The 27,867-nt window shown below is 43.6% G+C and overlaps 1 protein-coding gene across 8 annotated transcripts in view; it reads left to right on the top strand.

Moving 5' to 3' along the window:
* RIPK1 (receptor interacting serine/threonine kinase 1) overlaps positions 1-27,867 on the top strand; it is a 59,758-nt gene that overhangs the window by 17,250 nt on the left and 14,641 nt on the right. For 7 of the 8 annotated variants that reach the window (XM_025202393.1, XM_025202396.1, XM_014519269.2 and 4 more), the window contains 8 exons: positions 6,076-6,286; positions 8,924-9,077; positions 10,723-10,860; positions 13,000-13,240; positions 14,567-14,716; positions 15,655-15,731; positions 20,080-20,170; positions 22,603-23,205. In XM_025202393.1, the coding sequence (XP_025058178.1) occupies positions 6,120-6,286; positions 8,924-9,077; positions 10,723-10,860; positions 13,000-13,240; positions 14,567-14,716; positions 15,655-15,731; positions 20,080-20,170; positions 22,603-23,205 (1,621 nt within the window). In that variant the 5' untranslated portion in view covers positions 6,076-6,119. Of the gene's footprint in view, positions 1-6,075; positions 6,381-8,923; positions 9,078-10,722; positions 10,861-12,999; positions 13,241-14,566; positions 14,717-15,654; positions 15,732-20,079; positions 20,171-22,602; positions 23,206-27,867 lie in introns of those variants that run through there. The other variant, XM_014519272.2, reaches the window with a different exon arrangement.

The raw sequence follows: 27,867 nt of genomic DNA, 5'->3' as shown, positions 1-27,867 counted from the left end.
GGCCTCTCCCGCTACCGCCCCCACACTGGGGCTATGCAACCCACTGGTTGCAAGTGGCAGGCACACAGTGCACTACCACACACCTCCTCCCTTAAATGGGACTCTCATCATCGCCCCCTCTCACTAGTGCCCCCTCACACCGGGGCTACACAACCCACTAGTTGCTCTCACTGCTGCCCCCTCACTGGGGCCGGGGTCACCGTACCCCGCACGCAACCCCCCGGTTGCACACCTCCCCCCTTAAATGGGGCTCGGGGTCTACATACCCCACGCGCAACCCGGGGTCTGTGTCCCCCGTCCGCAACCCACTGGTTGCGCTCCTCACAGCCAGCTGCACCTGCACTGGCGCTGAGGTCCCCAAACCACTGGTGTACCTATGAGGATAATGCACCCTCTTGGCGCTAGACTGCGCCCTCCCTGGCGCTGGGGCCCCACCCCTCTGGGGTCCCTATGAGGCCTCCTCCAACCCCTACAGCCTCACCCAAGCCTCCGGTTGTAATACAAACACTAACCAAACAAAACACAAGCCTCCTGGCTGTAACTTAACTTAAGGCTGCCTGGCTGCAACAACATAGCTCTTGCGCCACAGAGCCACCATCCTTCAGCCTGCTCAAGCATTACTCGTATCTTAGCCCCAGAAGCTCCTGCCTCTCTGCCAGCCTGGCCGGGAACTGCCAGCCTGGCCTCAGCCCTGGGCTTTATAAGGACCAGGCCCTGCCCCCTACAGGCAGCTGGCTTCCCTTAGTTGCTCCAGCAACCTGCAGCTGCGCTTGTTATCCTGGCAACCCTCAGCTGGGCTTGTGCTCTGCCAGGGCTCTCTCCCTGGCAGTTTTCTCCTCTCTAGGAGCAGGCACTAAGGTGCCCTGCGACACAAGAATTCACTTCAGGACCAAAAAAAAAAAAGGGGAAAAAAAGAAGAGACTTTGGAGGGAGTAAGGTTATAGCCTACACAAGCTGTTTCTTATAAGCCTCTGCCTTATCAAAATTACAGTACCAGAAGTGATGGCACAAGACCCACTCAGTACTTTTCCATGGCAAGTGTGCAAGATGTCTCCTTTTTTCTTCCTATCCTTTTGCTCATCAACGATACTAGCCTTAGTTCCCCATTTGTCAATCTCTTCTATTCCTATTTCAGGACTTTCCCCTGCTGTCTCCCACACCAGTGCTATCCAGCTCACTCTTCTCTCCCTTTTAGGGACACATTTCTGAGATTCATAAAAGTCACAGAACTTCTTTGCAAATCCTGTCTCCGAGCTGCCTACTGTTTAAGCCAAGTGACTATTTACAACCTTCTGACCTTTAACAGCATTAGCAGTGTGGAACAATTGTAAACAATTTAGGGTGGAGGATCTCTTTATAACTCCCAGATCATCAACAGGATTTGTATTCTCTTAGGGTGTGTCCCAACAAGCACCATTGGGTTTGCACTTCCTAGCAGCACATATTTGTGCTGCTGCTTTTTGTCCCTGGGCAATATGCTCCAGTGAGCCGCCAGGTGACACCTGTGCGGGCCTCAGCCGCCTTACCTGGGGTCCTGGGGCCCTCCTGGAGCAGCAGCAACACTGAGCTGGTCACTTGGAGCCTAGGCAGCAGCCAGAATATGACGCTGGCCGGCCAGGCTCCAGTTTCTGGTAGTGCATGCTGCTGCTGTGTGCACTGCGCTGCTTTTTTCAGCAGCATTTTTCCCCCCCAAAAAACTCCACTGTGCTGCAAATGAGCAGTGTGATGAACAGGTGCAAGTGTGCCACATTCAGTTTGCAGTGTCTCACACTGCACGTGTGCACTCATCAAGATGTGCCCTGACTAGCACCACAACTGAGAGGGACCTAGGGGTACATAGTATGAACATGAGCTGTCAATGCAATGCTATAGCCAGCAGGGCAAACAATACTCAGGCATACATCAACTGATGCATCTCCCAGCAAAACCAAGGAAGTGATTCATCTACTTTACTCAGCATTGGTGAGACCGTAGCTAGAGTACTGCGTCCAGTACTGGGTGCCGCACTTTAACAAGGCCATGGAAAAGCTTGAGAGAGTCCAGAGAAGAGCCATCCATATGATCAGGGACTTGCAAGGCAAGCCATATGAGGAAAGGCTGAAGGACTTTGGCCTCTTCAGCCTAAAAAAGAGAAGGCTGAGAGGGAACTTGGTAGGAGCTTACTGCTGCATCAGGGGAATATATGAAGGACTCGGCGAACAACTGTTCGCTGGGGCACCCTCGGAGAAAACCAGGAGTAATGGCCACAAACTCCTGGAAGACTGTTTCAGGCTTAACACTAGGAAAAACTTCTTCAGAGTTAGGGTGTCCAGACTGTGGAATAAACTCCCTTCAGAGGTGGTGCAATCACCTACCTTGGAAATCTTCAAGAGGAGACTGGATGATCACCTGACCCTAGTTGTTTTTCCTGCCTAGTGCAGGGGGGCTGGACCCAATGATCTTGCAAAGTCCCTTCCAGCCCTTTACAATTTATGAATCTATAAGAGGTCAACGTTAAAAAAATAGTAATAATAATGCATGCTAACTTTATCCATGCAATTGCAAGAACTGCATGTGCCTACTAGTTATTTGAATGAAAAACAACTAGGTAGATCATAGAAAATTAGGGTTGGAAGGAACCTCAGGAGGTCACCTAGACCAACCCTCCCCTCCCCCACTCAAGCCGGACCATCCCCAACTATATCATCCCAGCCAAGGTCAGTGGTTCTCAACCTTTTTAGACTTGAAACACCCCTGGACAGACTCAAGGCACACCTTGAAAAGTGCCATCTCTTAGTTTTTACTTTTTGCCTACAGAAAAACAGTAGAGAAGTTTTTCTGTTGCAAAGAACTCAAAGACCACAACTGTAGATTTCTACTTAAAGTCTCTGGGTTTAATCTTGCAAATCACATTTGTAAACCTAACAATGCAAACACAGTTTGGGATTCCACAGCACCCTTGAAAGGATCGCAGGGCACCCTAGGGTGCTGTGCAGCCCTGGTTGAGAATCATTACGTTAGATAGTATTTGACTTACATGTGCCAGTTTTTGATTCAGAAGCAAACTACTACTGATATACAATTCTGAGAATACTTTTAGAAAACTTCTAAACTAAATTAGAAAGCAGGAAGTAAAAAAAAAAAAAAAAGTCTTCAAGTATCATGATTAGCATTCAAACCAGTGGCACGTTTGACACCTCCCTTCTAAGACTTACACCTAAGGAAACCTATGGGAGGTTTGCTAATGATTTTATGGAAGATTAGGACCGAGTTATGAAACAGCATAAGAAGTTCTGCCTCTGCTACAGACATTAATTATTTAAGCAATTGCAGACTGAGAAAGACAGGACCAAAACCGAGGATCTTCTTTCCATGTGAATGCAGGCACAGGCTCAGTTTCCTGGTTCATAGGGTACATTAATTCTCCAGGTGAACCAAAAAAAATCCTTTCAAAGGCAAAAAAAAAGTCAAATAATCCAAACAGAGCATAATACTCAGGATCAAACAAGGTGCAGATGAAATCCTGAGGGAGACCCTATGACCATGTAGCAAGCACCCATGACTTGTGCTCACAGGGAAGGAGGTAGAAACCACCTTCCCTCTTCAACCAGCAGAAAGTACTGTTTCTGGGAGCAGGAAACAAGGCACCAGGTCTGCATGCAAACTCTCCCTCTTATTTTCTTTTCCCTGCCACAGATTCTTAATTTTCAAGTCTAGGCTTAGCTTTACCAGTCTCACTAACCAAAACACTCCCTTTCAGGTTCCTCATACAAAAGCTTCAGTAGTATGATTGGTTTATAATGTTAGTGTGCTGATCGGGTGAGAGCTTGACTTCTTTTTTTTTTTTAACTGATTTTACCCTTTCCAAGTTTGACTGATTAACATTAACAGACTGATTAGTTAAGTTTCAGATACTGCTTAGCTAACAAACCCTCTCTTGCCTAGTCCCATATATATTGCTTCCATATCCTATTTAGATAGGGTTTTCATTTACCTTAATAGAGTAACCTGCTGCAGTTGTCAGCATGCCTTGCTAACATTACTTGGTTCCCAGGTTTATTTAGATGTATGGTTTGTTTAGATACTTGATTTTCAACTTGGCAAACAGAGAAGGAAGCAAACAGATCTTCCTAACCTCTTTTTCACTACAAAGTATGTTCTTAACTCAAAGCAGTTCATGCAAGGTAAAAGCCTAGTGAAAACAAAACAATTTGTAACTTATACAGTTTAGCACCTCAATCTGCTGACACATGAAAATATTTCAATTTGCCAGCTCTTAATTAAGATTTTACCACATACAAACCACTTCACATCAAGCACACGTTTTTGTAACATTTACCCAGGTGCCTTGTTAGACCTTTTCAGAGGCTTCCACTTGGCATCCTCCGTAGACTTTCTCCAGGCCTTATTCGGCCTCAGAATAGATTCAGCCTTTCTTCTTATACTTGGAAAACCACCACAAGTAATCCTCCACCTAATTTTGAAGGGAAGGGAACTATTTGTATCTCCTCACACCCTCTCCCAGCATGCCTTCCTCTGACACCCTCTAGCTCTCATCAACATTGGAAATATATCTCCCAGGATTCCAGCCATTCTGGGCTGAAATGAGAACAGGGGCAAACTCTGAGCCTGACTGAAAGAGCAATCCTATGAAATCCTATGAAACCAAACAACAGTCCTATGAAATCCTACCAAATCCTATGAAAACTTTTTTCTGTTCCTAGCTGACCACGTTCTCTGTAGTAAGGGATCACACTGGTTGTAGTGATACTAGCTCATAATTCACAAGTGTGTGAAGGCAAGGTCCTTCAGTTCTGGGCCTGATGCTGCAGTCAGATAAAGGTGGCAGACCTGCATGGTTACTGAGAGCGTTAACATTTGTTAATGTTTTGTACAAGAGCTAACATTTTTGATGGAGTCAGACTTGCTTTAATTTCTACCCTAAGACCTATCAAAACCAAGCAAATGCACCTGCTGCCTTTGTACATGGGGTAGCCCCAAAAAATTCCATCTGAATCTGGTAATGGACAAGTTACTGATCTGCTCGTCTGAGTTTGATAGGAACTTTAACTGAATGGAAATGTCCTGCATCATCAAGTCTAACTGCCCAGTGTTGTAGGTGTCACAGTGAGGATTTGGTAATTTGTGTTTGACTGCATCATGCAAAGGAGAAAAAATAACATTGTGGTGAAAAACGAGAACTTTATCTCAGGAAACCTGATGGAAGGGGTTGGCTCTGCAGCTAGCATCCTGTGTGGTCTTCAGCAAGCCACGAAGGGCCAGTTGCGCAACAGTATTTAGATGCCTAAAAATCCAGTTAGGTACAGGAATCCAGGTTTTCCGTTTCCCACAGGAAAAGAGAAAACCACAGATTGCCTGGTTTTATCAGAAAAAAAAGTGGATTTTCTCTTTTAGTAGAGAAATCCACGGATTTCCCCCTTTTGCAAAGAGCTCTGCAGGCTAGTTGAGTTGCAGCCTGCAAGAGCTGTTTGCAAAAAGGGCAGAAAAGCCCCAACCCTGGTCCCATAGCCCTGACAGATGGGGGCCCCTTCTGGCATGGCAAGGGGGCAGGGACTATGGGTGGGGGGCAAGGGGCATAAACAGGGCTGTGGAGGCTGTGGGGGGCCTTTAATTTTAATCGCGGATTTTGGGGTTTTATCAGAGAATTTGCATTGTTTTTATCATGGAAAACCAGGATCCCTGCTCATCAGTTTTCATTTGAAAGTCTGGCCTTTTAACATTCCTATTTTTTTCAGTTTTCTTATGTATTCAAATGGGGTGGGAAAAAAGGATTTGTATGTTAGAAGGGCAAAGCTTGAGTCCTCAACAGTGCTTGGAGATCCACAAACTGAAGAAGAAAGTTTGATTAGTACCTAAACATTAGGTAGTAAGCTGCAATAAACCACAATGCATGATCTTTGGACCTGATTGCATGAGATGCTAAGCACTTCCAGCTCAAAGGTGGGGTTTCACTGCACCTTGTTTGTATATCAGCACCACCGTGTTATAGAATTGTTCCCCTCCCCCCCACTACATATGCAAATCTTCATTTTCTAGCCAAATGTTGGATAATGATACTTAGTCTTCCTTCTTTAGGTCATAGATACTGGAGTACTGTATTTTTTTAAATCACTGAACCCATGGGGACTGCAGACATTTCACTGGAAGATATCCACATGAACAGCAAGGATCTATTGAAAAAAGAACAACTAGATGCTGGAGGATTTGGGATGGTTTCTTTATGTTTGCACAAGACACAAGGGCTTGTGGTGTTAAAAACAGTGTACACAGGACCCCAACGCACTGAGTAAGTTGGAGAGCATGGATTTGAATCTCATTTACAACAAAGCCACCTTGCCAGGGAGAAGGAGCCTCATCATGGATCTAAGAGAGATAAAAAGGTTCTATAAAAGTGTTGTGTTGTTATTATTTAAAATATTTGGATGACAGGTACTATATATGCAGAAAGTATTCTTATATTGCAGGTATCAGCAAGCAATTTTCACTTTCCCTGAAAAACTAACTCTTTTATAGTATTGCCTTATCCATAAAATGAAGTTCTTGTTTTCCTGATTAAATTAATAGCTTCCATAAGTAAGGTATAAGAACAAGGACTTTCTTGTGCATTTAAATGAAAATAAAGACTCCCCTGGACAACTCTGGGATAACATAGTCATCTTTTTAAGCATGCAAGTGAAATGTCAAATACAATCAGGAATTTAAGTGCAAATGCCCTCTGGGGACTGCTAGGAAAATATTTTTCGGAGTCATAAATCTCTTGCATCTCAGCCAGTAGAGGGAGACAAAAGACACACATTCCTCTAGTTTGGGTTTTGTTATAACAACAGAACTAAGACAAATGAATAGTTCTGCATTTCATTATAGTAGCAGAGACTGAATTAAGAGATAGTTGTAGTCAGCAGACTGCTACAACAAATGGCATTAATGGTTGCACCTCCTCTCCCCTAGCTATAAGGGTGCTTTGGTTATCCTTAGATCCTTAAATTGATTGTTAGTTAAAGGGTAGGCTCAGAAGCCTAAATGAAGCTCCAGCCTGAGCCAAGTGTAGATGCAAGCAGCCCAACCAGTTCTCAGGAGCTACAGAATAACAGAAAGGGCCAAGAGGAAAGAGTTTCCCCTTGATTAATAGCCAGGAAGAGGGTGAGCAGCCAACATATTATGTGGAAACTGCCACTTCCCCTTGTAATATGGCTGGACTTCTTCTTTCCTTACTAACTTTCTTCCAGTCTATGTAAAAATGTGGTCCAAGTCATTTTTTTAACATTCATGTAGAGCTCCCTGCTTGAGAGTTGGTGCAATTCATTAAGACATCCAACTGACAGGTGCCTTTGGACAAGCAGTATTCCAAGACCTTAGTGCTAAACAGTAAGGTTTGTTTAAACATCCCATGTCCACAGCCTTGGTAGTCTTGTCTTTGTAATAAACCCCAATTGAAATTCAACTTTGAGACAGTCTCTGTACAACAGCAGTTGGGTAAAGAGACCTACATACTTCCATCCAAGCCTGGGCAGCTCCTGAAAAGGTCCCTAGAGCCTATCTAACCCAAACCTTTTTATTTCTCTCTCTCTCTCTCTTTCTTTCTGTATCAAGCAGATCATTTCCAGATCCTTCAGCCAGTAAAACAGTATTTCACAAATTAAGAAAACCAAGGCTCTCCCTTTTGCAAAAAATGTAACCAATTATACTCCCCTTTCAGGTCCACCATGTACAGTAGGACCTGAATCATTCATGTCCAGGTGGTTCAAAACTGCAGCAAACAGCTGGACCACTTCAGCAGTCCTGCGCAGCTGTCTATGACAGCACTGTATGTTCACTCACCATCACTTCATAAACCCTCATCTTTGTAGGGCCAGGGAACCTAACCCTGTGAAGAATCCTGGTTATACTATTATTATTAAAAGCTATCTGTATTTTTAAAAATCAGTGACATTAAACTGAATTATAAAATGTGTTAATATTCTACATTAAGTCTCAACTAAAAACATAACATTGTTTGCAGGAGTTACCATCCATTAAGATACAAGGCACAGTTCATGCTTCTCAAACTAATTTATCAGGCTGTCTGCAGTCACTGGCAGACATTATTGCATTGAGTACCCTTCAGTCAGGTTTTGAAGGCTGCTACTGTAGCTATAGCAAGTAGAGACTGACATTTTTTAAAATAAAACCAGAACAACTGAGTGGTCTGTCCAGCTGCCCTACTGCCCCTGCCTATTCCCTCTTCCTAGGTTGGTTTTGATGCTTTTGGTCTTTTTTTAAAGAAGTTTAGAGGAGGGCATAGAACATCTTGGGAAATGCACTACTACTTTGATTTGATAGTCTAACTACGCTCTTATCATTTTAAGAATGATAAATCTAGTTGTCTATCTTTTTAGGTATCTTACTATACATATTTGTGGTAAATTAAGCCAATCAATAGCCCAGTCTTCAAAAATTACTCACTACTATTTTCTAAACCTCAACAAAAAATATTGAATGCCTGATTTTTGATAAAATGCATAAACTAGCTAGACAAGACTGTTCAGCATACAAAACTTCTGCTTATGCCGTTATGAAAAATCAAACCCTAAGGTAATTTGGGGGATAAAGTTAAATGGGGAGCCAGTGGAAGAGACCTGCCCAGCACCTCAGTGTCCACACGGGTGCAGAGAAAACCTGACATGCTGCCAGAGCTGCCCGCACTTGATTGTCCTGACCCATAGCTTATTAAATGTTGCCAACCACTAGTGTAAACTAAAGTCAATGGAGCTGTGCTGATTTAAATTAACTAAAGATCTAGCCTGTTTTCTTACAAAGATCATGGAGTGGGTTTCTTATTTTGGCTGCTTCTTTCATCTTGAATCCACAGGACTTGCCAGCCTGCCTATGCTCTCTCCAATCTGGCACCTGAACACAATGTAACCCTGTTGTTTCCCTTCCACAGATTTAATGCTTCCCTTCTGGAGGAAGGCAAGATTATGCGCAAACTAAAACATGATCGCGTGGTGAAATTACTAGGTGTCATTCTGGAAGATGGGAACTATTCCCTGGTGATGGAGTATGTCCACAAGGGGAGTCTGATGCACGTGCTAAAAACAGTGAGTAGAGAACTAAAAGCGGTGCTCAATCTTTGGGCCCTATGTACCAGATGAGTGACACAGGGCCAGATCTCACGGTTGGGTAAATGCTCAAGGTTGGGTCCTGTGGGCCCAAAGCAGGTCTTCTGTACTCAGATTGGACCCCATGCTGCCTTGGCATGTCCCAGCATGCCCAGATTGGACTCCTGGATTGGCCTAGCCCTGCACACCAAAGTCAGGCCCTGCACTGCCTTGGCCCTGCCCCGTTTACCTGGATTGGGCCCCATGTGCCTAGGTCAGGCCCTGTACCCCTTCAGGCCAGCCCTGTCTGCCCAGATTGGGCCTCATTCCAGCTGAGCCCTGCACAGCTAATGACTCTGCAGAGCCATGTTAGCAGTGGGGCTCTCTGTAGGTCCAGAAATTTGGCAGCAGGGGAGGGAGTAGCAATTAAGGCTGTCCCGCATTTTCAACCTGTGAGAAGCCCTGCCATCTGGATGATGTGGCTCTGAGGGTCAAGTCTGGCCCATGGGCCAGGGACTGAACACTGAAACCATAGGCCAGGGATTAAAGTCTCTCTTGTTCAGGAATGTGTCAGTCATTATCATTGCAAGCTAATGCTGTTGAATGTTTTAAAAATCATTTAAAAAATTAAATAGTTTTTCAGGATTCTTTTAAAGGTCATTGTTTCTGTTTTTGTTTGGCAGAGATTGTGAGCAGTATGGTGTTTAAGCCTTGGTGTGGGTTATACATGAAATATATTTATTCAATATTCAGTATGAGGAAGTGAAATCAATTCTCTGTTGAGGGTTGATAAGAAGCATGGAAGGGACACGGTGTTGCTTTTGTCACTAAAGATGTAACTGTATAGTCAAGTTCCTCCATTCTTGATCCTCATCTCTCTGCTTAAGGGCCAAGTGCAGCAACAGCTGTGAAGGCTGCAAAACAGGGAGGGCAGTTCATTGAGATGTCATTTATACCCACACACTGTGGATTTCTGCTCAAGGACTTTTCTCTTTGGCAAAGTGGAGGAGAGAGGCTACAGAGGTGCCCTTCTATCCATATAGGTAGCTTAGGTGACTGTACTTGTTGCTAGTGGCAGGCTAGTAGCAGCAAAGTACCTGTAAAATTGCTCTGATACCAAGCTGCAGGGTAAAAACTGTTTCCCCCAACCATTCTTCAGTCCCCACGTGTCTCATTTACTTAGGCTTTGGCCATAGAAGACGACATTTAGCCCCTAGTGAGTTAGTTCCGGGATCGAACATGGCAGTAATTTTTGATTGTTTCAGAAGACCAGACAGTAGTCTCCTTGAATCATTAGGCCAAAGACCACCCTCAGATGCATGCATTCCATTCTGCTGAAATTTCTGTGAGAGCTGAGGGGATGCGTCCTTTGAGGGTTTATTAGAGTGAGTGTTACTTATCACTGATCCACCACTGTAAATATGGAATTCTCAAGTTTCCTCCAGTGTACTTTGGCATAGATTACACCATAAAAAGATATTGTTTCTTCCTTCCTTCCCAGCTAGAGCAAAGACACTGTGTAAGGTGGAGAAAGGATGCCTTTTAAAGGCTATTTGTTTCATTTTACAACATTGTTTTTAAATAGCAATATAACTATTATACAAACAAAACAACAGTCATCTGTATTTCTTTTTCTTCATTTTAGTCCACAATTCCTATGCCTCTGAAAGGGCGGTTTATCCTGGAGATCATTGAAGGAATGGTTTATTTAAGTGAGCAAGGTTTAGTACATAAAGACCTGAAACCGGAAAACATCCTTGTGGACAATGACTTTCATATTAAGGTACTATTAGAATTCAAATGGAGAAAGCTTGTGGATTTGGGCCAGAGATGCTGAGGACACACTTTCTACAAACCCTAGCATTTGTGAAGGATTCTGAAATTAATTTATAATATAATGGTCCTGGGGCCTGGTAAAGAGCACATTTCAGCAGCACAGTGGCCCCACTCTCTTTCATCTCCTCTCTGTGAAAAGACACCATGGGATATGAAAAAGTAGTGACAAAATATTGGTTCTCTTCATTTAATTTATTTAGGGCATATTAAGTTTTAAACTAATGATTCTCAACCAGGGTGCTTCAGGCATCCTGGGGTACTACCAGTTCCTTTCAAGGGTGCCGTGAGGTGTAAGCAGATAAACTAAGTAGATAGACGCAGACTCAGGCTTGTCCCTGCCCAAATGATCCCTGACCCCCGCTGGCCAGCCCCTCTGCCAGGGAATAAGTTCTGTGATCTATAAAATCAGTTTTTGAAATTGGTGCTTCTCAATTCACAGAGGTTAGAGAAGAGTGTTGCAAGTCCAATGAAGGGTGTCTTGAGTCCAAAAAGGTTAAAAACCATAGTTTTAAACAAACGTCAGCACCTACAGTTTGAGACAAAATTTTAAAAGACCAGATTAAAGTTTCTTATGGATCACATCTGTCCTCCTTTCATATCTCAGTATTATCCAATTCTTCTCCATTTTCCCTCTTTCAATATTGTTTTTCTGTCCTTTGCATTCCTTCTTTCTTATATTTAGATATCAACCAGCAGCTACAAAAATATATTACCCCAGTCCTCTGCAAAAGTGGTTTATAGGCATCTTTCAAATCTTCTTTGTGTTAATAGAGCCTTCCTACTGATCTCAGTGGATTTTGGACCAAAACTGATCTGCATAGTGAATAAACCCGAGTAGGATACGCAGAAGCCTCTCAGATCCACTGTCTTGTGTCCAGTCAAGAAACAACTGAAACTCACTTGCATCCTTATGCGAGATGATTTAATAAGGAGAGCTCTGCCTCTTGTTACACATGAGCTGGTGACAAATGACATTACAAGGTTAACTAAGACTAGAGTAAAAGGCAGTCTGAACATCCTCCAACTAGATGTACCTGATGACTATACCTCCTGTCTGTACAACATAGGTATTCAGGTCTTATGGTCTGAATTTCAATGTATAGATGAAACCACACCAAGCTACCATAACCATGTTATAAATATTAAAACCCTATGGCCAAATTCAAAGGCAAATCTAAATAAGTCAGAATAGTCTAAGCTAGTGAAGTGTTGGAGGTACTTTAAAGACACTTTAGAAGGCTAAATTTTGTTTTATGAATTGAATAAGGTATGTACAACAGTTATAATGAACATAGGACTAATGAAACAGTCTCTTTTGACTATTTTGACCTTTTTTGCCTTGTTGTGTTTTTTAAACTAAATATAAATTAGCAAATTAATAAACATCCCAGTACAGTTATATTTGTTTTTGATCTTAAACTAAATATAGTGCTCAACCCCTAGCAAACCCCTAGTAAAGCTTCTAGTCTCTCTTTAAATAGAAAAAAGCATGTCCTGTTATATGTGATGATGCACAACATCTGCAACCTCCTTTTCAAAATCCTAGATTTGCCCATGCAAGCCCTCCCTCTCCCTTTGAATGCAAAAGGGTGAAGGAGTTTAAGAGAATCGAAGGAAATCTGACTGTAAATGATGGATCCAAGCTACATCATCTTACATGCTTCACTTCTCAACCTGAAACCTGGTTTTAAAGGGGTTCAGGGTAAAATTCTGCCCTTAGGTGAGCTTTACCTTGTAGGCATCACTCCAGCAATTGTAACCAGCTTGGGCTTGTACATAAGTAAATAGAAATTTTGTTATAACAGCCTGTCCTGTTATGCTAACAGTTTTAATGGAGTTGAGGACTAATGTGTCACAGTTAGCAACCATTTGCTTTTACCAAAAAAGGCCCATACAACTTTAAACTTATTTCATTTGCTTTCTCTTGCCTGTGTTTATTGGAATGCTTAATTTTTGGACAACTCAACTTTTTGATAAATGGTCCCTAATATATTAATAATCTAAAGTCATATGTGAAATGCATTGCCCTATTTCCTCTCTGCCACATCCTCCATTCTCAGAAGCTCTGATCTGCTTTGTTTTGTAGATTGCTGATTTGGGTGTCGCCTGTTTTAAAAACTGGAGTCGACTGACCAAAGAAGAGACTAATCGACAGAGGAAACTGAAGAGTGCTTCCAAGAATGCGTCCCAGTCCAATGCTGGCACTCTCTTCTACATGGCCCCAGAGCATTTAATATCCCTTAACATAAAACCTGTGGAGAAGTCAGATGTTTACAGTTTTGGCATTGTGCTCTGGGCAATTTTTGCTAACAAAGAGCCATATGAACGTAAGTCATCTGGAAATAACTTCTCCAAAGGAAAATTCATGTTGTCTTCATTTCATGTAGTATATTCAAAATACCCTACAAACATTAAATAATACTCTACCCTTTCACCCCAGGAATTACTGACCATCAATTGGTGTAGCTGCATTACTAGTGATCTTTAAATGTGGGCAAGGACATGTAGGCTACAAACAGGCTTCTCATTTGATTGTTCCCGATTGTCCCAGGTATTAACCCAGTTCAAAACAGGAATGGCACAGACATTTACACACACAGCCCTTCCAAACTGAATTACTGCTCCTCTCTCACCAAGTGGCCAGCAAGAGCACACAGCCTAACAGGGTTGTTTCTGGACTGATGTGCAGTTAACATGAATTGCCCACAGCCAACTTACAGATGTACTCATTGTTCTAGGGCAAGTCTTACCACATTTTCTCTCGCATACTTCACAAGTACTCGAAGTGGGACAACAGATTCAGATGTCTGTAGGGTCCCATGACAAAAATCTCTCCTGAGAAAGATCTGTTTATATCCATAGAGGTTTGCATTTAATATGCAAGTTGAAATCTACCTCTTCTGGAAGCAGGAAGCTCAACTGATTCAAACCAGGGCTTATAAGAACCAGCCTTTGTGCAGCTACAGCAGTTGTTAGTCACCAACTGCAGAGAGAGGTCCAAGTGTAGGCCAGGACTCATTAATCTTTACAAGGCCCTGGATTGCTTTGTGAGTTTACAGATGCACCATGTATATATATATATATACACACACACACACACACATATATATATACACATATATATATATATACACACACACACACACACACACACACACACATATATATATACACACACACACACACATATATATACATACACACACACACACACACACACATATATATACACACACACACAGAAGCTGAGGCAGATGTTCTTGGCTCCCAATCCTATGCTTTGACTGCTAGATTTCTCATGTCAGTTTTCAAATGCAGCAACAGAGATCCACTGCTGCAAGATCCATAAAATAAGACTGAAAATCCACTCAGTTACAATACAAGTGTCCACGATGTTTATGTCACTGTAAATTGAGCTTCTTCTCATTAAAGGCTGAAGAATCAGAGCCTCCTAATTTACTCACAGACTCTGAGTGGTGGCATATGCCAACAGGAGGTTGGTGGTATAGTTTAAGTACTTTCCTTTGAAGATTTCGTTTACCCTTTCAGCAGAAATATAGGAAACCCTACTCTGCCATTTCAATGTGCAGGACTGACCTTTTGCATCAGCAAAACCTGCAGTTAGGAGCCTGATTCAAGATTCTCTTTTTCAGATGGTATAAATGAAGAACAAATTTACTATGGCATCACAAATGGGAGCAGGCCAGACACAGACGAAATTAAAGGAAGTTGTCCAGAGACAATTATCTCACTAATGAAGCAGTGCTGGGAACAAAAGCCAGAGACTCGGCCAACCTTTAAAGGTGATTTACTGCTTCCTGGTTATTATGGTGCTACATATACAGTTATTTTAAAATCCAGCAAAATGAGCACAGAGGTATACACAGCTGCATCAGAGATGTGTTAGCCTCATGCACCAGCTGAGTGGAGAAGCAGCATGTTTTAGAGGAAAGCTGTAGCAGCTTACTCCTAATTCAACACTCCACTGTGAATTAACCAGGTTGTATACCACCCAGATCCAAATGATCCAGGTTCCACTGTAGTTTGTATGAAAGATCCAGGTTGTGTTTGCCCCTTGCATAGGTGAGATGTGCAGGATGTACGAGGTGTGCAGATGAGGTGTGCAGGATGGGGGAAGAGCTAGAGGCCCAACTGCTATTCTTGGCCGCAAAAGAGCACAGGTTCTACTCCCTCCGTCCACCTACGTGGAGCCAAAGGATTTGGATCCTTCACATACCTGACAGCTGTGCATTTGGAAAGAGGATGTGCTCTGGGTGTGAGCTGGTACTCAGCATGTCAGCTCAGATGAACAATTAAACTGCACTGTTTGGTCTTAATGCTGAACGGAATTGTATCTTCGTCTTGCCAAGACACAGCTGCAGCTTAGAATACAGGAAAGGTGCAGCATGTGAAGCAAGATATGAGAGCATTTTCTTGGAGGACCCTGACTATTGCTCACCTGCTCAGCCTCTTTGATTCCCAGTCTGAAAGTCACAGCCTGTAGGGGCATTGAAGTTGGACAGTTACTAAATAGACCAATGTTTTTGAGCGCATCTGCTAGTTTAAAAATGAATAGAAAATAAAACCATCTCTACTTTGATCTTTTTAAGACTAAAGTCTGTTGTTTTTCTAAATTTGTGTAATCCAGTGTATAAAGTTTTCTTGGAAGTAGGCAAATGTGGCTCAGTAATTTATATTTTCCACTTGAAACGACTTTCACCAAGCTCTTTCCTTTTTACAGAAATCAGTAGCATATACAAGCCATTCTACTATAATTGTTTAGAACAAGATGTTGAAGATGAAGTGAGAAAGATAAAAGTAAGTATGGTAACATGCCATGTTCTTCATAGCATAAGGAGGTGTACATGCAACCACCTAAGGCCAGGTTTTAACTCCCTTACTCATACTGAATAGTACTGGACTCTGTGAGCACTCCTAGGAATTTCAATAAGTCTTGCTTGGTGTGAGTTAAAGTGGAAGAAGTTGACCCATGTTATGTGTAAAGAAGCACAATGGAGCACCATATTTTCTCACATCCCAGAATAAAAACCACACACTTTGTTTTTGAAAGGCAGAATTAAAAAAAAAAAAAAAAATTTCCTTGTAGAGTAACTGAGTAACAGCAGTGAGGGAGCAAAGCCCTGCTCATTGCTTTTCTCCCTGTGGATTGTATACAGAGCTATTTTCACTTGTACCTAGCAAAAGCTTAAGCAACTGAAACTGCTCTTACCATGTTTCCTCAGTGAGAGTGTGCACCCCAGTGTCCAGCAGGGTTTTTTTGGAGGGGGTGGGGGGAGGTGTGTTGTTTGTGAGAAAATATGGTAGATTCTGGTCTGATTCTGATGAGCGATATGTTTCTCCACTTGGTTCAGTTCAGAGCAGAAGGTCTGGACACACACATGTTTACACTGGTGTAATCTGTATTAGTTTTGTACAATAAGAGCAGACAGACAACCAGCTGCCTCAGGGGAGTTGCCACTTGAACACTATCGCAGCACCTCATGAGTAGGTAGGAGAGGAGACTGCAATCTGAGCTTGTATCAAGCAAGCAGCTGTCCCGAGACAACTGCAGGCATAGCACATCTAGGTTGGCAAAACAGCAGTGTAATTTTAAAACTTTTTTTCCCTGTGGTAACTCCTAACCCTAATTCTAGTAAGTGATGCTGCAGTAGTCATATCTGGTGTGTCTATTCCTTTTTTACACCTACTTAAATATATTGTACTTCTAGGCCTTAACATCAGTTTTACTGTGGTGTAACTCCATTGGCATTGGTAGAAACCAGCAAGACTGTCTGGTGACAGGACTAGAGGCAACAATCTGGGCCACAGTTTATGGAGTGCTTTTGCTGAGTTTTTAATATGCATACAGTTTACTATACGTTCATATGCTGCCTAGAGCAGTGAGGCCCAAACCTGGCTGATGCCTCTAACCTCCACTACAACACAAATTATAGAATAATTTATAAATTAGTAGCAGTTGATACATCAATAATTTTAATAGTTAATAAATTAAAAGTTCTTAATAACAATAAAAGAAAGAAAATATAAATTTATGAGTTGCCCATCAGATGCAAGCTGGCCTTTCTTCCTCTGATAGATGTACAATTGCAAACTGCTTCATAGAGGGATGTTTTCCTGACCTGAGAAATAGTGAAAAGTAGATTGTTTCCCAAGAAATGTTTACTGCCAGCTTAGGATGATTTCCCATATTTTAAGTGGAGAAGTGAAAGAGTCTGCACTGTGCGTCTGTTCTGCCACACTATAATATTTTAGATGTGTTCCTCTCTCCCTGAAACGGCAAAATGAGGAACTGAAAGATTCTGATGTGGAAAGTCTCTGCAGTATAAAGAAAAGTCTAGTATTGACTGACATGATAATAAAGCTTTTTAAAAAAAAATCAAGCTAATGAATAAAGATTCTTCCAGGATGAACTTGGCCAACCTTATTCGTGTCAGCTAGTAAATACTTGTGTTATGAAAGCATCTTAAAACCCAGGCCAGGACTAGGGAGCCATTGTGCTGGGTGCTCCACAAACAAAAGATAGTCCCTGGTCTAGAGGGCCTGCAGTCTGAAAACATAAGCGGATGGGGAGTAGAGGATGCGATTACAATAGCCAAGGAAATGCATATGGTAAGAGATTGATATAGCTATACTAGTTAGATATATCTTTCTGACAAGCACCTCTCTGTGTAAATAGTCCTCTGGAAATCATACAGGCAGGGAATAAACTGCTGCCTGTATTTGTGGGGCTGTGTAGGACCCAAGGGGCAAGGGGGAGGTAGCCATCCCAGCACCTGGTTGTCTCCCCCTTTGTGGTCTGCTCCGCTTGCCAGTTGTTCCCAGGTCTCACTTCCCCTCCCACCTCTTTCCTGCCATGACTGATTTTGTTTGTTGTTGGGGGAGAAGTCCCTGGGGCTGGGTGTAACTTTGCAGGGAGCCTTGTCTACTCAGCTAAGCCAGTTCCCCCTCCCCAGTCTGGAGCCTTTGCTCTTCCTCTACACTTCTCATTTAAGGGAGTGCTCCCGTAGGCTTCTGAGGGCTTGCCAGGGCTTCAGCTGTCAGAGGCTTGGCCCCCTTTTTCTTTGGCCGCACCCTCTGCACTGGTCCACTGTCCTGGGGGTCCCGCCTCACTGTGCTAGTCTCCGCTCCTCTGGCTTGGGGTGGATTTCTGGCACCTGTAATAAGGGAGCACACCCAGGCACCCCTGCTCATAGTCTCCTCTGCCCCTGCATCCACAATCCGCTCCCCCGGCTGCAAGTTCAGAAGATGAAACAAAAAAAGAAACACAAGCCAACTGCTTCATAAAACAAATAGTCTCCCTCCCTCAGGGTAAAGCTGCCCGCAGGCCCTACCTCCACCCAGGAGCTCCTCTTTATGCTGCAAGCAGGGGCTGTCCCCTTACATGCATGGAGACTGGGTTTATGTCTCCCAGCCCAGCCTCCTTCCACTCACACAACTGGATCGGCTGTGTCCGCCCCCTCCCTTCTTGCAGGGACCAGGTGCAGTGAATTGCTTCAGTAGCCCTCTGGCTTTTTAAGCCCCTGGCTCAATCCACTTGGTTCCCTGCTCTTTGCTGCCCTCCTTGGCCCCTAATTTCCTACCCTAGTAGGAATTTCAAGTAACAGGAGCAGGGGTTCCCTGTTACAGACTGTTCATGGAATAAGGGACTGATTCTTACCTGGGTGGTATGTCAGAATCAGGTCTGAGGAATGGATTGTTGTAATGGGCTTTAGGACTTGAGCTTTGTTCTGGGAAGAAGGTATGTTTATGGGAAGAAATGGGTTGGTTTGGCTTGATTTTATCTTTGAAAGTACTTCCTGGAAGTAAAAACAAACAGTGACTAATCACTTCCAGAGAACAGATTCTCTCAAGCTAGGAGCAAAAGGCCACATTCAAATATCCTTAAAACAAGCAGAAGTCCATTTTACTTCAATTCAAGTTTTGCCCTAGTCGGGGGTTTAAAAACAAACAAACAAAAAAAAAGCAGGGCAAGCTGGAACATCACAATGACAAGACAATACTTTGGCTTTTGTGAAATGAAGACAAAGGTTTATAAAATTGGAAGTACACTTCTACTCCATGTTGCTTCCTTTCAAAGACATTCTCCAAACTTGTCTCCTCACATCCTCATCCACAGTCGTATCTCAAGAGCAGGACAGAGCCAGACAGTCAATTTAATGGGACTCTGTGGAGTAAATTTTCAGTGGTTGTCTACACATGCAGTTTATTTGAAACAATAAACTCTGGTGCATATTGTGCAGGAGTTTATTGCTCCTGGGTGTCACGTTTGAACCTGCGCCCAGGACCTCAGCACATTGAGCCAGGTTGGATCAGCCCCAGCTGGCAGGAGACCTGAGGGAGTCAGCCTGTCAGCCTGGGGTTGTTCTGACACAGCTCAATATGCTGCAGAGGGGCTGGCTGGGATATGAGGGTGCTCCAGTGCAGGGCTATCTGGCAGGCAGCCCCTGCACTGAAGCACTCTTGTGGCTCAACCAGCCTTGTCAGCATCTACACATGCATTACTACAGAGTAAAAAACTCCACCTCAGGATAGTATAGCTACTCACTTAATGTCGTAGTTACGTTCTCGAAAAAAATGCAACTTTAAGTGAAACAATGTTAAGTGAATCCAATTACATCACAGTAGTTGTCTACTAGCAGGTAGCGGCCAAACAACATTATAACTGAACATTGTGCGGCTTTAAACAAGTATGTTCTCTAATAGATCAGCAATGTAATAATGAAACAATGTTAACCGGGAGGATGTTAAGTGAGGAGTACCTGTATTTGTATTTACAAGTACTAACCTGCAGTGGAGTTTATTAGTTTACTGCAGCCTAGTAGGGCCTCGTGTCTAGATGCCGAGATGTTTACTACAGAGCTAATTAGGCAGCTCCACAGTATATGTGTTGTGTAGACACATCCAGTAAATATAAGGACATAGTTTGCCAAGATGAGAGGATCACATGCTATCATTCTAGAGCAGGTCTACCTAATTTCACTGAAAACATTGTTTCCAAAGCCTGTTTAGCAGTAAAGTTAAATCACTGTGCTCAACCTGTATTCCATATTCAGGCTTAGCATGAGACCTGTGCAGGTCGTTCTTTTGTGGCATGTTATTTTGGGAATGCATCTGTTTTTCACCTTGTTTTTTTTCCTGTGTACAGATAGAGTACCCCGCACCACCTGAAAAGATACAAAGGATGCAGTCCCTTCAGATAGATGCTGTGTCTGAATCTCCCAGTACCACATCCCCAGGTAATTATTTCTAGTCGCTAATGCATTATTCCCCGTGTTTTGCTTAGGGTAAAATTCAGTGCTCGTATAATCTACATGTAACCTTTTATCATGAAGCCATTTCAAACAGACCCACATACTCAGAACTCTGGAGAGAATCTAGAGTATTGAATCAAAAAATGGGATTTATCCCAGTTGTAAGTCATGAGTCACTGTTTCCAAGCTCTACTGTTTGAAAAGCAGGTTTTTTACACTGTTCTGCTTTCCTCTTTCCAGGAAGAAGTTTCCTTTTCAGTATTTGATTTTTCATTGCTACTTTGCTAATTACCTTGCCTACTAATGTTAATTCTGCAGCACATCACAACCATAGAACTAGTTGGCACACATGTTCTGCCAGAGTTCAGTTGCAAACTGATCAGTTAGTTATGCTTATACACCCATTTATATATACACAAATTGAATGATCGGGAAACCTCTACCTGAAGTTTTTCTATTCTATTTTAGAAGATTGTGGAACATTTCATATTGGGAAAGATTCCAGAACATTCATCAGCCTATACCATGTGGTCACAACCCACTTACTCTTGTCTTGAGTAAAAAGCATCATAGAAGCATGCCTGCAATTACGCTTAGAAAGCTTACTGCAATATAGGTCCAATGGACCCCATTTACACACAATATGATATATGCCTTCTTTATCTAGAACAACTGTACAAAATGAATGACAGTAGCATATCAAGGAGGGGCAACTGGGTCAGCAGCCCTGGGCACCAACTTAGTGGAGGGGATGGAAAACTAACAGCACCTGCTGCAGTCACACTAGCAGCCAGAACTCACCACTGCCTTCATGCATCACTGCTGGCCTGGCCACCTAGCTGCTCTGTTACATCTCTGAATGAACACAAGTATGAGCAGTGAAAGCATAAACAAACAGGAAAAGCCCATGAATGACAGTCTGAACTGACCAAAGATGTGTAAGTTATAACATTTTGGATTTAAAAACTGGGCCCACTGAACTTAGTATCTGGTTTATTTCCATCAGCTGAAGATGCTTATTGGCTACCATTAGAAGAATGGCCAATATCTTGAAAGATTGCATCTATTTCTTCTGGAGTCAGCAGTTTTCTTGCCATTTTGCCATAATAGCATTACTTGGCCTTCCCTTCGATCCTTTTGTTTGTGCCAACTAATTTTTGCTCCATATTTAGGCTCTAGGTTCATGAACACTTCCCTACTTCCCACACTAACCATCTCCATCAATACTGTAAGTACAAGGATGTGGAATTAGAACGTATTGCTTGATTTAAGATCTTGCTTCCCAGAGAGTCTACTTTGGGAACATGAGAATGGCGTAAGTTTACTCCGGTCATCCTTTCCTTCCTCTTGGCAGGCTTCCTATCAAATCCTGGTTGGCCCACGTTTCACAGGCTTGCAGAAGTCTCTGGTTGTAAATGTGATACAATCCCAGTACTGTGCATACCTGAACTTTTTTCACCACAGTGTCCTGCTAACAGAAGATGGGATCAGATCTGTAACATGAACCTATAGGCATTTGAAAAAGGCAGTCCTGATCCGGTGCCTGTAGCAGGCACTATTCAGCCAAGTGGGGGCAGGGGACAGCCCAGCCCCAAGCCAGCCCTGTAGGGGAAGAGGGCATGGCCCAGCCCCACAGAGGTAAAGGGGTGCAGCCAACCCTGATGGACCATGTGGGGCTTGAGGTTTGGGAATTTGGGGAATGGAGGGTTGCTATATTAATGGCCACTGCTCCCCCATCACCAAATTTCCTGACCCAGGGAGGACCCCACAGGCCAGATGCCAAGGTTGGTTGAGCACCCCTGAAGTAGACTATGAGTAAAAGGCAGTTCTCTAGCATAGTCATTGTTCATTAAATTGGCCAAATGATCCATTCCTAGTTAAGATTAACTGTATGGTGGGACCACTGAAGAAAACATGAATAATATCAAACTTTAGTACTGTATAAAATAGCACCAACAAGTAGGTATGTACTACAGGCCTGGTTCACTACTGTATTCTCGGTTTGCTCAGGTGTAAGTCCAGTTAACATCAAACCCTGTTTTTGAGTCCAAGAACTCACATTTTTTTATTTGTTAGCTCCATATCTTCTGAGGTGGCTCCACTTCAGTAGCCGAGAACTTATCAAAATGAATCCTGTATATAGGACAACATTTTGCACCAAAGTAGTAAATGAGGTTTTATAATTGAATACCAATCTGTACTGCACTGTAGCTTGTAAACTAATTTGAAATCTTTCCAGATAAAATGTGTTATGTAAAACACAGTATTATCATTCCTTTAGTTACATTTTATGAATTATTTATGTTTTAATATAAAGATACTGGACTCTATTGTCTTGTTGTTCAGATGTTCCTGAGAACTACAGCTGTACCTTTGCATTATAGAGAATTAATTTCTTGAATTATCCTCTCTTTCAGATCAGCCCACATCCCTACACAGTTCTCAGGGCCTTTCAGCTGGCAATGTGAATGAAGCCATGTTTGCTGCCTGCCCAGATCATCACCCTGTTGAGAGCTGCGAGACCTCCTTGGAACCCTTTATGAACCTAGAAAGAAAACTGCAGGATGAATACAACTACCATAAATACGGCAGCCGGATGGATAAGTCAGAAAGCCAACCCATAATGTACACTCATGAAATGAAAGAGGAAGAAAGGAGACGAAGGGTTTCCCATGATCCATTTGCAAAACCATCTTTTGCTCCACAAATGAAGGAATCGCATGTGAAAACTGAAAACACAGGCCCAAAAGCCAGCCCTTTTAACAAGACGACCAATTACAATCATTTCCGACAACAACCACCTGCAGGAATGCCAACACAGGAATATTTGCCATATACTCCAAATGTGACTTATGGAGCAAGAGCTGCAGACTTCACTGCAGGAAGTACAGAGGATCTCTATGGGTCAGGCTCAGCCAATACATTTAGTCTGAATAAGCCCCCTGTACCTGAATCTGGCCTGGGCCATCAACCGCAGACATCCCCAGCTTGGTTTCCAAAAAGCCTGCAGACAGAGCCAGGTAGGCAAGATATTTGCTTGGCGTAACTCTAACACATAATCAAAACTACTTTCTTTAGCTCTTCTTCCAGAAATAAAATAACTAATCATTTTCTAGCACAATTTTCAGTACCTTACCTTTGAGCCATGCTGCTAGTAACAAGGTTCATATAGATATACTGTGATCCACTGCTTTTTGTTTGCAGATGTTTTTGTATCATGAAAACTGCCATTTCCTGGGTCAGGCCATAGGGCCATCTTGCCCAGTATTGTCACACAGCACCAGGTTGCAGCCCCGCTTCCGCTCCTCCTGAACCTCCTGCTGAGGTTGTGACTGCACTTCTCCCCACATCTTTTTTGTTATGCACTTGCCATCTGTGGCCCCACCAAGCCCTTGGGCCTGTTGGTCAACCTCCTCCTGGCTTTGTCCAAGCTGGCCATCTACAAGACCAGGATGGAGGCTCTGGCTGGGAAGAACCCAGGCAAGTGTGGGGCTGTCTTCCTGTCACTCCTCCGCTCATGTCTCTGAGCAAGTTTCTCTGAGCAAGTTTCACTAGGCAGCATCTACAGGCTCTTTTGACTCCTTCAAGGGGCAGTGGATGCTGGCCAGTGTACTCTACCTGTGTCCCCTTCAGCATCCCTTGTTATTAACTTGTGACCTCACTCCCCTTCCTGTTTTGTCTTTATTTGTCCCCTGGAATTATTTATGTCCCCATTGGCCTCCCTTTCATGATGGGTCTAAGCCCATGTCTTTCAACACAAATAGACCTGTGTCACACGGTAGCAGAGTAGAGGATGAAAGGGAGAGTGAAATAGGGGAGATCAGGGTTTTTTTCTACTGTTCCCCTCTCACTTGCAGCCTCCAACATTTAAGCCCTAGGAAGTTCTGATTCAGAGGCTGTACCCCTAACTCCCATGCTCAACAGCTACTGGTGCCACTATTCTCCAAGAATTTGTCCCCTCCAATCCCTTTTTGAATCTGGCTAAACTGTCAACTTCCACAACATCTGTGAATCTATTAATCTGACGGCCATGAGTTCCACACTTGAATTACATGCTGTGCGAAAAAAAACCTTCCTTTTGTTAGTTTTAAATATACTACCTACTAGTTTCATTTTGTGACCCCTAGTTGTCACTTGTGCTCATTTTAAATGCTCTGGGCTTTTTTTCTGTAGTGTATTTTTTTCCTGATAAATACCATTGACTTCTGCTACTGAGTTACTCCTGTTTGATATCACTGTAGACAGGAGAATAAGACCAAGTGACTGCTTGGCACTTGGTCTTAGGCAGCTACATTTATAAATGAAATCTTCTGATCCCTGTTTATGTTCAAAATTCCACAAACAAAAACCCCATCACCAAATCATGTTACAAGTTCTTTAATTCAAGAGCTATACAATGAGTGGCATATAGAATCTGTCATATTTTATTTCCTAAATCAGCTATAAAATCTAAAGGCAAGGCATTTATAGCACAGAAGCAGCTTTAGAGTGAGGTATTTTGTTACTTTTCAGAAAAGGAAATCTTTACTGCTCTGGCTGGCAGAGTAATACCATAGCTGATAAGAAATTCACATCTGCAGGCAGCCCTGAGTAGGGTTGCCAACTCTGATTGAATCCATTCTGGGAGATTTCCTGAACGCCAACTTGCCCACGTGCTTGTGTATATCAGTTATGGATTACAGTGCATAGACTTTACATCAGGAAGGCAAATGCACATGACTATTACATTTAAAACACTCACTGGACTACTGTACACATCAGATTCAACATTTAATATTTATTTTAATGAATGTTCTATCATTTATCTCCTGGGTGACACAGTCTTCTGGAGATTTAGATCGAATTCCTGGAGACTCTAGGGCAACCCTGGAGGGTGGGCAACCCTTGCCCTGAGACTGACAAAGCCTCTTCTCTGGAAAGTTATGAGTATCCATTTTATCTTGTAATACTAGCAAATGAACAATGTATCTCCTTGAGAAAGGAAGGGTACCCAGGTATGGAAAGGAAGAGAGAGAGTATTGCCAATGTAGCAGAAATTTAATGTAAACAAGTGGGTCAGTAATGGAGCTGGGCTGTAGAATGTATACCATATACCTTCTAGGAACAAGATAAGGTATTAGCTAGAGCTATCTTCAAGAAAGGGAGGAAAGTGGATCCGGCAAACTATGGGCCCATCAGCCTGACTTCTATCCCAGGGAAGGTCTTAGAAAAGTTTATTAAAGAGACCATCCTTAATGGACTGGCCGATGCCAACATCCTGAGGGATAGCCAGCATGGGTTTGTTGCGGGTAGGTCTTGCTTGACCAATCTCATTTCCTTTTATGACCAGGTGACCTATCACCTGGACAAGGGAGAAGAGCTTGATGTCATATATCTTGACTTCAAAAAAGCCTTCTATCTGGTATCCCATGAACACGTCTTGGCAGAACTGGCCAATTGTGGCCTTGGGTCCACCACGATCTGCTGGCTGGGAAATTGGCTCCATGGTCAGACCCAGAGGGTGGTAATTGAAGGAAGTCAATCATCATGGTGCCCTGTGACCAGTGGGGTCCCCCAAGGCTCTGTCGTTGGACCCATATTGTTCAACATCTTCATTAATGATGTGGACATTGGAGTCAGAAGCAAACTGGCCAAGTTCGCCGATGACACCAAATTGGGGCAAAGCATCCACACCTGAAGACAGGAGGGCGATCCAGGCTGACCTGGACAGGCTCAGCAAATGGGCGGACGAGAACCTGATGGTGTCCTGATTTGCCCTGAAAAATGCAAGGTTCTCCACCTTGGGAGAAAAAACCTGCAGCATCCTTATAGGCTTGGCAGTGCTACTCTGGCTAGCACTGCAGAAGAAAGAAACTTGGGGGTCATCATTGACCACAAGATGAACATAAGCCTTCAATGCGATGCTGCGGCTAGTAAACTGACCAAATCGCTGGCTTGCATGCATAGATGCTTCTCGAGCAAATCCCGGGACGTCATTCTCCCCTTGTACTCGGCCTTGGTGAGGCTGGAGCTGGAGTACTGCATCCAGTTTTGGGCCTCACAATTCAAAAAGGATGTGGAGAAGCTTGAGAGAATGCAGAGAAGAGCCACGCGCATGATCAGAGGTCAGGAAAACAGACCTTACAACGACAGGCTGAGAGCTATGGGGCTCTTTACCTTGGAAAAGTGCAGGCTCAGGGGCGATCTGATGGCCACCTAGAAGTTTATCAGGGGTGACCACCAGTATCTGGGGGAACGTTTGTTCACCAGAGCGCCCCAAGGGATGATGAGGTCGAACAGTTATAAACTATCGCAAGACCATTTTAGGCTGGACATAAGGAAGAATTTCTTTACTGCCCAAGCCCCCAAGGTCTGGAATAGCCTGCCATCGGAGGTGGTTCAAGCACCTACATTGAACACCTTCAAGAGAAAATTGGATGCTTATCTTGCTGGGATCCTGTGACCCCAGCTGACTTCCTGCCCTTCAGGTGGGAGGCTGGACTTGATGATCTTCCAAGGTCCCTTCCTGCCCTAATATCTATGAAATACCACCCATCTATGAAATAGATTAATTCTCTTACTCTTTCTGCTGGGTTTTCCTAGTATGGCATCCATTTATAGCACTCCCCATACCAGGAAACCGTGGGTGCCATAGAATTACTACAGAGAATGCCAAAAAAGATTGCAGTCTGTCAAAATAATCCTGTGTGCAGTCTGTTATTGTTCAACTGTATCAGTGGTGCTCAACCTCTGTCTCACAAGCTGAATCCAGCCTGCGAGGCCACATCTTCCAGCCCTTGGGGCTCCCCACAGGTCCAGAAGTTTGGTGTTAGGGGAGCAGTGGCATCATTACATGGCTTCCAAAGCCGTGGCAATTAATGTCATCACTGCTCTCCTGCCGCTAAATTTCTAGTCCCATGAGGAGTTCCCACAGGCTGGATCCATCATGCAGGGCCAGGACAGTGTGCAGGGTGGCTCCATAGCTGGATTTAATGTGTGAGGCCAACCCCATGCTGAACTGTCCACAAACCTACCCCCCCCACACTCATCTGGCCCATGGGGCCAGAAGGTTGAGCACCACTGGACTATGTGAATAAGTTTATGGACATGGATTTAAAGGCAGCCATATCTGCAAATGGGAATTATGTGCTCAGCTTCTCAAATCCTGTACAGAAGCCAGAGGAATACAAGAGCTATTTTAGGGAAGCAGCATGACACAAAGGAAAGATATCTGACTGAGAACGGGGAGATCTGCATTGCACTGCCAGCCAGGGATGGATCTGGGGGTGGGAGTGCTGCAGTCTGGTCACAACCCCCTTTGGCTGTGCACTGCATACATAGTGAACTCTCTGAGTGTACTGACATATCAGCTTAGCTTCTTCTGGAGCTCTACATGGACTGTGAGCTCTGCGCTCACCAGCTGGTCAGAGTGAGGAGTCACTGCCACTCACCCTTCCCCCCCTCTCCACATCCCCCCCCATGATTTCAGTGGGGAAAAGAGGGAAGGAGTGGCAGGGCCCAACCCCTGGACTCTATAGAGCTGTGCAAACAAGGGGTTGAGCACTATTGCTGCCCATCCCCTCTTTTTCCCCTGCTGCTCAATTCAGGGAGGGTGTGGGAGAGGGATGGGGAGGGTGAACAGCACCAATGCTTAACCCCTGGGACTCTGGAGCTGGGCAAAAGCAGGGACTCACGCCAGCCTC

The sequence above is a fragment of the Alligator sinensis genome, unplaced genomic scaffold (assembly GCF_000455745.1).
Source record: "Alligator sinensis unplaced genomic scaffold, ASM45574v1 scaffold579_1, whole genome shotgun sequence".
Lineage (NCBI taxonomy): Eukaryota > Metazoa > Chordata > Crocodylia > Alligatoridae > Alligator > Alligator sinensis.
The sequence above is the reverse complement of the archived record's forward strand: the minus strand, read 5'-3'. Positions and strand labels throughout refer to the sequence as shown.